General features: G+C 38.3%; 1 protein-coding gene across 1 annotated transcript; it reads right to left on the minus strand.

Annotated features, from left to right (window-relative positions):
- Positions 1 to 8,024: 8,024 nt before the first annotated feature.
- Positions 8,025 to 9,418, minus strand: LOC125096262 (all trans-polyprenyl-diphosphate synthase PDSS1-like). Its single transcript, XM_047723058.1, is given in 2 exon segments — positions 8,025 to 8,666; positions 8,668 to 9,418. Coding segments are annotated over 2 exon segments (1,011 nt in total). The 5' UTR covers positions 9,367 to 9,418; the 3' UTR covers positions 8,025 to 8,354.
- Between the last annotated feature and the right edge of the window lie 1,997 nt (positions 9,419 to 11,415).

The following is an 11,415-nucleotide window of genomic DNA, read 5'->3' on the forward strand; positions in this document are numbered from 1 at the left end:
AGGTTTTCAAATCAAGGTCTGGGTGCATGCTTGATTGAAAGTGGGGATGGAGTGATGGCAAAATTCAAAAACTGAATGATTAGTGATTGCTCAAATGCCAGGAGATCCCAGATATAAAATAACTGCTGCTAGTGTGACTTATAGAAGACCCAGTGGACTTCAGAATACAAGCACTGAATTCATTAGTGGTTGCCCTCTTAGAGGATTCCTATTTGGACAATCTCCACATCCCACAGTCTGCTTAGTTTTTCAACACTATTTTTCCTGCAGGTTAGAGTCAGTTTTGATTCACTTCCTTTACCCAGAAAAACTGCCCTGTTGTTCCAAGAAGCCCAGATATTTCTGAAGAAATGCTGAGGAGAAAATGAATGTGGGTTTACGTCTTTTTCAAAGCACAAAACACAAGGCAGGAGGCTGTGGGAGAATCAGTCTTTGGCAATCTGCACAATTGCTATTACTCTTTGCCCATTGGCCATATACATTCTTTGTAATTTATAAGTGCTTTGTAATTTTGGTTGGTCTTCTAGTGTACTGTTTGTTTTATTTTCTAGTTCTGCCAAGAATAGCAGAATTCTTTATTTAATAAAAAAAGACACCGAAATATTGTCTTTGTGAAAATGTTAATGGAAGGGATAGTTGTCAGGGCACATGCTTCACCAACTTGACCCCCAGTTCATGAAGGAATGAGACTGGAGCTGAGGGAATAATTGCTTTATTACTAAAGGTGGACACAGAAAAGGATATATAACCAGGGTTACCATGCCTAGCTGCCATACTGAGGGCATAAATAATAAATGCTTTTTTATTAGGAAAATGTTAATGGGTTAGCAATTTCCACTTGTAGGAATTAGTATGTGGGAGAATCAGTGAAGAGATAAGATTCTGAGGAGGAATGGGAAAAATGCCTTGCCAATTAAGGTAAGCAGGATTGGAGGAGATAAATTAGGTAACAGTTCCAGGGCAAAAATATTTTGGGGGCTGTGGAAACACAGCTGACTGGTGAAAAGCAGATCCCTGCCTCTATTTCCCCCACCCTCTCTGAAATCGGACTATGCAACATTCTATGTTGAAGACCTGCCCTGGTTCTCTGCTGACCTTGGAATATTATCTAAACCCCTCATCCTCCCTCTCCCTAGCCATATACTCTGCAACAAACACATACTCTGCACCAACTTTGCACCAACCCCATGGTGTCCTATGCTCCAGCCAAGTTTAAATAGTTAGAAACATTCTGGGTTTTCCATCATTAAAAATATATATATTTGAGTATATTTAATGCACAATGTTGCATTAATTTCAGGTGTAGTAATTTGTTAATTTGTTATATATATATATATATATATATATATATATATATATATATATATATATATAAAATTTGTTTTCTATATGTTATGCTATGCTCACTACAAGTGTAGCTACCATCTGTCATCATACAACACTATTTCAATATCATTGGCTATATTACCAATGCTGTACCTTATTTTCCTGTGATGTATTCATTCCGTAACTGGAAGCCTGTACCTCCCAGTCCCCTTCACCCATTTTGCCCATCTCCTATTCCTTCTCTCTGGCAACCATCAGTTTGTTTTCTGTATTTACAGGTCTGTTTCTGCTTTGTTTGTTTATTCATTTGTTCTGTTTTTTTATAGATTCCACATATGAGTGAAATCATGTGGTATTTGTCTTTCTCAGTCTGACTTATTTCATTTAACAATAATACCCATCATTTTTGAGAGTTTAAATGAAATGTAATTCACATATTATACAATTCATTAGTTTTTCAATATATTCACAGATATGTGCAATCATCACCACAGTCAACTCTAGAACACTTTCATGAAATGTTATAGACTTTTAGCTATAACCTCCTCAGATGCCCCACTCTACCTTCAGCCCTTAGTAACCATTCATCTATTTCCTGTCATTATAGATTTCCCTGTTCTGGACATATCATATGAAGAAAATCATATAATATGTTATGTCCTATGACTGGCTTCTTTCATTTAGCATGTGTTCAAGTTTCATCCATGTGGTAGCATGTATCAATAATTCATTCTCTTTTTTTCTCATTATCTTTTTTTATATTTTTCTTCATTCCTTTTTATAACTGAATACTATTCCATTGTATAGATACACCATATATCTCTTACCCATTCATCAGTTGACAAGCATTTATGTTTTTTACATCTTTTGGCTATTAAAAATAACACTGCTCTAAACATGCAAGGTTTTGTGTAGACAGAGTTATTTCTCTCAGGTATATAAGTGGAGTGGAATTGCTCTGTCACATATTAACTCTGTACTTGATCATTTGAGGAATTGCCATACTGTTTTCTAAAGTAGCTATACCATTTTGCATTCCTACCAACAGGGATCTCCTCTTCATCACCAACACTTGTTATCTGACTTTTTTTTAGTTCTAGTCATCCTAGTGGGTGTGAAAAATAGTATCTCACTGCAGTTTCTATTTGCATTTTTGTGATGACTAATGAAGCTGCACATCTTTTCATGTGCTTATTGGCCACTTCTGTATTTTCCTTGGAGAAGTGTCTATTCAGATTCTTTGTGCACTTTTTAATGGCATTATTTGTCATTTTAATACTGACTTGAAAGAATCATGTATATATTTTGGATAAATGTTGTTTTTCAGATATATGATTTGCAGATATTTTCTTCCATTTGGTAGGTTGTTTTTTCATGCTCTTGATGGTGTGGTTTGAAACACAAAAATTTTTAGTTTTGATGAAATTCAATTTACCTGCTTTTTTTTTTCATTGCCCATGGTTTTGATATCATCATATTGAAGAATCTTTTGCCAGACCCAAGTTTATGGAGATTGACCCTATTTTTTTTGTAATATTTCCAGGGTTTTGCCTTTTATATTTAGGTCTTTGACTCATCCAAGTTAATTTTTTTATACTATGTAAAGTAAGGTTTAAACATTTTTTTTTTCCTTCTTTTTTTTTTTTTCTTTTTGGAATGTAGCTATTCATTTGTACTCGCAGCATGTGTTGAAAAGCCTATTCTTTCCTCCTTGAATGGTCTTGGCACCCTTGTCATAAGTCAGTTGATTATAGATGTATGGGATTTTTCTGGACTCCTATTTCCATTCCATTGATCTGTATGTCTACTATTATACTAGTATCACAGTGCATTGATTACTGTTGTTTTGTAATAAGTTTTTAACTAAGGAAGTACAAGTCTTTTTCTTTCTTTCTTTTTTTTTGTTTTGTTTTGTTTTGGTTATTCTGAGTCCCTTGCAATTCCATCTGAATTACTGGTCCTACAGCTCCTCAATTTCTTTTTTTAATTAAGTTTTTTATTTTAATTCCAGTATTGTTAACATACCATGTTATATTAGTTTCAGGGATGAAATATAGTGAGTCAACAATTCCATATATTATCTGGTGCTCACCATAAGTGTACTCTGGATCCCCATTACCTACTTTACCCATTCCCTCCCCACTTCTCCTCTTTTAAACATCAGTTTGGTCTCTATAATTAAGATGAGTTAAGATAATAATATACCTTATCTCCATCCACATCATTGCAAATGGCAAGATTTCATTCAAGGATTGCATTAAAAGTGTAGATTTCTCTGGGTAGTACAGAGATTTTTAACAATATTTGTTCTTCCAATCCATGATTAGCATCTCAATTTCTATAAAGAAATTAGCTGAGATTCTTATGGGGATTGTGTTGAATCTGAAGATCAATTTAGTATTGGCATCTTAACAATGCTAGTCTTACAATCCAGAACCATGGGTTGTTTTTCCAACTACTTAGGTTTTCCTTAATTTCCTTCAACAATGTTTTGCGGTTCATTTCTCACTGGAGCCCTCATTCTTTCCTACTTGTGCTGCTCAAAGAGATGAAGGAGCTTCTCCAGCTGACTGCCTATTGTCTCTAGGTGAGAGAAATGGAGACTCAAGGAAATGGAAACAAAGATAACTTTCCAGGCACTTCTTGTAATGGGATCCCTCTTGCACATTACCCTGGGCCACAAGTGTCCCTGGGTGAAAGAGGGGATTCTCAGGACTGGTGGGGAAGGGCAACACCTCCTGGGCTGAAGCTGTTTATTATAGCAGGATCCCCCTTCCTGATCCATTTCTTCAATCTTGATATGGTTGACAGCAATAGGTCATTTAGAATGCCTTGATGACTAATGCAAAACATAAACTCAAGCATTTATCCCAGAAAATTTTAGTATCATGTTTGTAAATATGCAGAGGCAGTGTTTTCAGTGTATCAAACACTATAGGATCTGCTCCTCTTGACCAGTGTCTGCTGGACACATCCCTCACAGGTACCCCAAATGGATTGGGTGGACTTGCATTCTTTGTGAGTCAGCAAGTATAAAAATGTTCTCTCTCGCCCTCTCTCTCTCTCTCCAAGTGGTCTTCCATCATCCTAGGCTGTCATCATTAACCACAGGGAACATCAGCTTCACCATGCAGGAAAACTATCTTCAGATGTGTGATGCAGACAGCAAGACCTGCACAGGCTCGGAAGAGCCACGCACACTTCCTGAGCCTCTCTTCAGTGTGAGGCCTTATCTTTGGTGTTAGGGATGTGGTGATAAAATCCATGCTTGCTTGACTTCAATGATCTCACAGTCCAGTAAAGAAGAAAGGCAGTGTGGCCAGAACTATGAAAAAACAGACACAGGATGGTGAGGGATTATGATAGAAAAGAAGAGTAGGTATACTCAGAGGTTTTTCCAAAAGAAGTGCTCTTCAACTGAGTCCTTAAAAGACAAAAAGTTACTGTCACAAACAAAGGGAAAGGAATGCATTCCAGGCTGAAAGGACAGCAAGAGTGAAAATATGGGAAATTTTGCATGATATATGTGAGGAGAGGTGCAGACAAGGCAGTAGAAGAGGGGGAGTGTACCTCTGTACCTTGAACTGCACTGAATGTAGGACACTCACTGAGCTGAGACTTCCCAAAAGGGAAGCTTGTCACTCTAGGTACCAAAACAGTATGGGGTATAAATGAGTATGCTCTGCTGCAGCATAGGCCCCCTTGTGAATGGCTGTTGAGATGCTCTGCCATAAGAAAGAATAATAGGAAAGCTCTTACAGCAATGTTTCCAAATGTCCCTTTTTTCCATTTTAAGTCATGTTTCTTTTTAAATTCTTATCTTTCTTCAGGTTAAAATTCAAATTTGCCAATAACTATAGACTCTCTTTGTGCATAAATACATATATACATCATATAAATACATATACTCAGAATTTTTATACAATTTCAGAAGCTTCATGGTCTTGCTGAAATGTGTCCATAATCATCAGGGTCAATTATTGTAACCTGAAAATTGAACTCCAGTAAGTTTCTATGCTCAGTGGGTATCAAGAATGCAACCAACATCCACACCAAGGGAGACAGACAGACAAATGTTAGATACAGATGACAGGATAAATAGGTGGGTAGGTAGTAGATATGTGTCTATATGTTTTAAAGTCACAGCAGTGTCTAAAAGAAAATAAAAAATTTTATTACAGTACATGACTGATCATATTCCTTGTTTTCCATCTCAATAGTTGGTCTATGTACACATGCCTTCCGTGTTCTGAAAGCACAGCTTTTTAAATAGAATCCAATATGCCTCTCCTGACACAGGGTGGAAAGTAGGAATATTTCTTTTAACTAGTCAGGGTAAGATGGGATTTTAGTATGATGTTATTTTGCAATCAATCCAGGAGCTGGAATAAAATCAGCTTGGGGATGGGTGTACTGTAATGATACAGGAAGATTCATCTTTTGGTAATTATCTTAATGTCATTAAGGTACCTAACGCAGATGATGTGTGTGTGGCTATGAGTCAGGACACCTTCTTTGTTATGTTTTTAACAAGTCATGTGTGTGTGTGTGTGTGTGTTGAGAAACTAGGATTGGAAGAGCAAATGACTCATTTTTAGATTCCACATGCAGAAAGCATTTTTTTTTACATCTACTGCTTCTCTGCTGTGGTATATATCAATATTTATTACTAAGTCAATGTCAAAATCTGACCTTACTTTTTTAGTCAATATATGCTTCTTAGAGCAATAACTCTCCATAACCACCGCAGTTTAAATCAATATCCATTTATTATCTATTTATCATCTACGAGTCAACATTTGTACTTCTCAGGTACTTGGTCACTAGATTTCTAAGGATGGTGCTTCACTGATATCAGTATGGAGATCAAAGACTTCATATTACCAGTTTGTAAAACTGAAAATATATGGACCACATCTTCCTTATCCATTTGTCCGTTGAAGGGCATCTTGGTTCTTTCCATGGATTGGTGATTGTGGCCATTGTTGCTATGAACATTGGGGTGCAGATGGCCCTTCTTTTCACTACATCTTTATCTTTAGAAATCTCATATATTTTTAAATTTTTATTTATTTTTTAAAATTTCTTTTCAGTGTTCCAGAATTCATTATTTATGCACCACACCCAGTGTTCCATGCAATACGTGCCCTCCATAATACCCACCACCAGGCTCACCCAACCTCCCATCCCCTGCCCCTCCAAAACCCTCAGATTGTTTTTGAGTCCATAGTCTCTCATGGCTCATCTCCCCCTCCAATTTCCCCCAACTCCTTTCTCCTCTCCATCTCCCCATGTCCTCCATATTATTTCTTATGCTCCACAAATAAGCAAAACCATATGATAATTGACTCTCTCTCCTTGACTTACTTCACTCAGCATAATCTCTTCCAGTCCCATCAATGTTGATACAAAAGTTGGGTATTCATCCTTTCTGATGGAGGCATAATACTCCATAGTATATATGGCCCACATCTTCATTATCCACTTGTCCATTGAAGGGCATCTTGGTTCTTTCCACAGTTTGGCGACCATGGCCATTGTTGCTATGAACATTGGGGTGCAGATGGCCCTTCTTTTCACTACATCTGTATCTCTGGGGTAAATACCCAGTAGTGTAATTGCAGGGTCATAGGGAAGATCTATTTTTAATTTCTTAAGGAATCTCCACACTGTTTTCCAAAGTGGCTGCACCAACTTGCATTCTCACCAACAGTATTTTTATCTTATCTGACTTTAATCTTTTAAAAATATTTTATGTTTTAAATATACATTCAGGAATTAGGTATATGTTTTAATTAAACTTTTCCATGAACTTTCACAAAATGAATGCCCCTATATACCAAGCACACGGATCAAAATATAGAACATTCTGGCACTCCAGAAGCCCTCCATGCTCCTTCCTAAGCACTGCCTTCTTGCAAAGCCTACCACTATTTTTCCTTCTAGCAGCATACATTAGTTTTACCTGGATTGGGTATTTATAGAAATGAAATCATACAATAGTAGGTCTTGTGTGCTTATTTCACTGAATATATGCCTTTGAAATGTATTCATATCATTTCATGTAAGAGTAGATTTTTTTTCTTTCTGTTAATACTCTGTCACATGAATATATAGCAATTTATTTATGTTTTGCTATGATCTGAATGTTTGTGTCCCACAAAATATATACGTTGGAAACCTAACATCCAAAGTGATAGGATTGGAAGGTGAGGTGTTTGGGAGATGATTAGATCATAAGAGCAGAGCACTCATGTGTGGGATTGGTGTCTCTGTAAAAGAGGCTCCATAGAGCTTCCAAGTGCCTCCCAGCATGTGAGGTGAGGATAAAGCAGAAATCAGCAGTCTGCAACCTAGAAGAGGGTTTTCACCAGAATCTGACCATGTAGACATCCCAGTCTTGGACTTGCAGCCTCCAGAACCGTAAGGAATAAGTTTCTGTGGCTTACAAGCTCCCCCAGTCTGTGCTATTCTGTTATTGCTGCCTGAACTAAGACATCAATCTTCCTACTGAGCATTTTCATATTTCCAGTTTGGGGCCTGTACAAATAGTGCTGCAATTAACATTTTCTATAATTTTTATAAACAACTTCATAATGGGAAGCCTATATCTCCCACTACCCTTCACCCATTTTACCCATCCCCCAACCTCTTTCCTCTGACAATCATCAGTTTACTCTCTGTATTTATGGGTCAATAGACTATTTTTTTTTTGAATTTTAACATTGATTATTTACTTGTGTAATGGCTTTACATGTGGATCTTAACAGTGTAAACAATACCACATATAACCATCAAGATACCTCGATTAGAATTTACAGACCTAGAGTGACAGATTCGGATGGTTTAATTACATTTAAAAAGTTTTCTGAAAAACTTTGCCAATAAAAAAAAATTGCCCATCAATAATGTTGAAATGATTTTTTGAAATGATTTTTGGTTACCTGAACATGAAGCAAAGAATATTTCACACAATTCTTTAGGCACGGTCTGGTGGAATAGCTGCCAAGAAGCAACAGAAAGAGTTGTCATTTCTCTCTCATGAGGACAATTTCTGAAAGCTGTATGAGGGCATCTCTTTCCGGGGATGGTCGAAGTTTACTGATCTCTCGTATTGCTTCGTGGCAGTACCGCTGCGCGAGGTAGGTGGTTTGCTGCACACCGTCACTCTGTAATACATATTGTCGAGCTCTGTCCACATCTCCTGGCAAACTGAACCGTCTCATTATCATAGCATTCATTTCTGGGAACTGTTGGCAAGCAAACAAGACCGGGCCAGTGGCTAACCCGAGCTTCAGGTCCGCTGACGTTGGTTTGCCCATTTGGTCAGAACACGAAGTGTTCTGTGAAGTCCAGCACATCATCTATGAGCTGAAAAGCGATGCCCACATTTTTTCCGTATTGATAGGCAATCTCATGCACCGCTGGGTCCGGGCATCCTAGGACAGAGACCTTCTTTTCACCCCAGATCTTATTAACCGTGTGTTTTCCTCGCCGGGAACTTGCATCGTCGATGACATTGTCGTGTACCAGACTAGCGGTGTGGATCATTTCTGCAATTAAGGCTATGGAGCGCTGGCTTGCTTGCACATCTCGGGAATTATTATGATGAATATTACACACCCGGGCCATTAGCACCACGATAATTGGTCGAAAGGCTTTTCCTTTTCCATCAAAGTAGTATTCAGACATTTCCTTAAGTTCTGTTGTAGATATGAGTAGTTCCTTTCTAATGTCCTCGTACAGACCGTTCAAGTCTCTCCAGCCGAGTTTGAAAGGATCGCTGTACTGCTCCCCACTCTGTGTTCTGCTATGACAACACGCGGCGGACGACAAGTGATGGAACCGTGACATACTATACCTATTCGGAAAAGCAGATGTTAAACTCTTCACAAGATTAAAATAGGGCATCTGAGCGCTGGCGTCTGCAGCTGAGGGTGGCCCGGGCGGCCTGGCGCGGCCCGGGGAGCCGGGGCCGGGACTCCCGGCCGCCGGCCTCCAGGAGCAGCAGCGGCGCCAGGACCACCGGCATGAGGCCATGGTCCGAGTCTGAAAGCCGCGGCGAAGCGCTGGCTCCGCCTGTGGCTGGGCGGCCCGCCTCCCGGGACCCGGAGCCGGAAACTTGGCACAGGAAGAGCTTCGACCCTTCCCCGGCCGCGCCTGCTCGCCCCTCCCCGGGCCGGCGCCGGCGGCGCGCTCCCGTGACGGCCGCGTGGGACCGCGGGCGCCCCGCCCTCGCTTGAGCCCAGCTCGCGCGAGCGCCACCCTCCCCGCCCCTGCCGGCTCCGGAACCGGGAGCGGCCCCGTGGGACCTTCTGTCTGGGCGAGCCATGTCTCCTGGACCCCGGCCTGCCGCTGACTATTTTTTAATATTAGTGTATTACAAACTATTGGGTTTTTTCTTCATTGTAATTAGTGATTTTTGTGTCCAAGAAATTTTTGCTTACCCCAAGATCATTAAGTTATTCTCTTAAATCTTTTTCTAAAGGCTTATTTCTTGTTACATATGTATTTATTTTATCTTTTAAATTCAAATTAACATTGAACACTACACCAAAAACTAATGATGTACTATATGTTGGTTAATTCAATTTAAATAAATAATAAAATAATAAAATAAATTCAAATTAAATTAATCTGAAATCATTTTTACATATGGTATAAAGTATCAATAGTACTCTTTTTTCCATATGAAAATCCATTTGATCTAATAGCATGTATTGAAAAGTTCATCCTTCCTTGCTGCACTGAATTGTCACCTTTACTATAAATGTACCATTTATATGTGTGGAAATCTGAGTTTTAATTGGATTAATTTAGTTGGGTTTTAAAAAATATAAAATTCATGCAATGCGTGCCTTCCATAATAGCCACCACCAGGTACACCCAACCTCCCACCCTCTCCCCTCCAAAACCCTCAGATTGTTTTTCAGAATCCACAGTCTCTCATGGAGCACTGGGTGTGGTGCAATGAATTCTGGAACACTGAAAAGAAATTAAAAAAAATAAAATAAAATTTTAAAAAACACATAAAATTCATGTATTATATATTACAGGTACATTGGCATTTAAATGTACCTTCTTATTATTTGTTTTATTTTCTCATTTGTTCTTTGTAACTTCTTTTTGGTTTCATGCCTTTTATGGTAACAATCAAGATTTGTATTTGCCCCATTTCTCCTCTTTATTAAAAGCTTTTCTAAATATTTGTGGGATATATACTGTATGAAAAAGCAATATATATCCTTGATTTATTGTGGTCTGCCTGAAATTATTGCTTTAATGCCTTCTGAACAGTGAAAGAATCTGAAAGTGATTTAACATTATTTACCTTTCTTACATTTTTCGTACAAATGTTGTCATGTATTTCTACATAGACTTTTACCCTATAAGACATTTGAATCCTTAAGTCAATATTTTTTGGATTTATTTATGTATTTATCTTCTGTTTTGTTTTGTTTTGTTTTTCTTTTCACTTCTTTCTCCTTTAACAGGCTTCCAGTAGGGAACATTTTCCCTTGTTTAAGAACTCTGTTAAAGGAAATACTGAGGCGCCTGGATGGCACAGTGGGTTAAAGCCTCTGCTTCCAGCTCTGGTCATGGTCTCAGGGTCCTGGGATCAATCCCTGCATCAGGCTCTCTGCTCAGCAGGGAGTCTGCTTCCTCCTCTCTCTCTCTCTCTCTCTGCCTACTTGTGATCTCTGTCTGTCAAATAAATAAATAAAATCTTTAAAAAAAAAAAAAAGGAAATACTGATTTCTGTACTGAAGATCAACAAACTCAGTTTTTCAGTTTGTATAAAATGTCTCTATTTTGGCTTTGTTTTGAAGAATAACACCAAAAACATATATTTCAGATGTTTTCACTATGTTCAATCTATCTCTGAAGGTCTTACTTTTTAAAAATTATAAAATTTCGGGATTCGGGAGAGGGTGGTGGGGTTATGGACATTGGGGAGGGTATGTGAAATGGTGAGTGTTGTGAAGTGTGTAAACGTGGCGATTCACAAACCTGTACCCCTGGGGTCTAATAATACATTATTTGTTTATAAAAAAAAAATTTTTAAAGAAAAAAAAAAGAAAAATTATA

The sequence above is a fragment of the Lutra lutra genome, chromosome 3 (genome assembly GCF_902655055.1).
Source record: "Lutra lutra chromosome 3, mLutLut1.2, whole genome shotgun sequence".
NCBI lineage: Eukaryota > Metazoa > Chordata > Mammalia > Carnivora > Mustelidae > Lutra > Lutra lutra.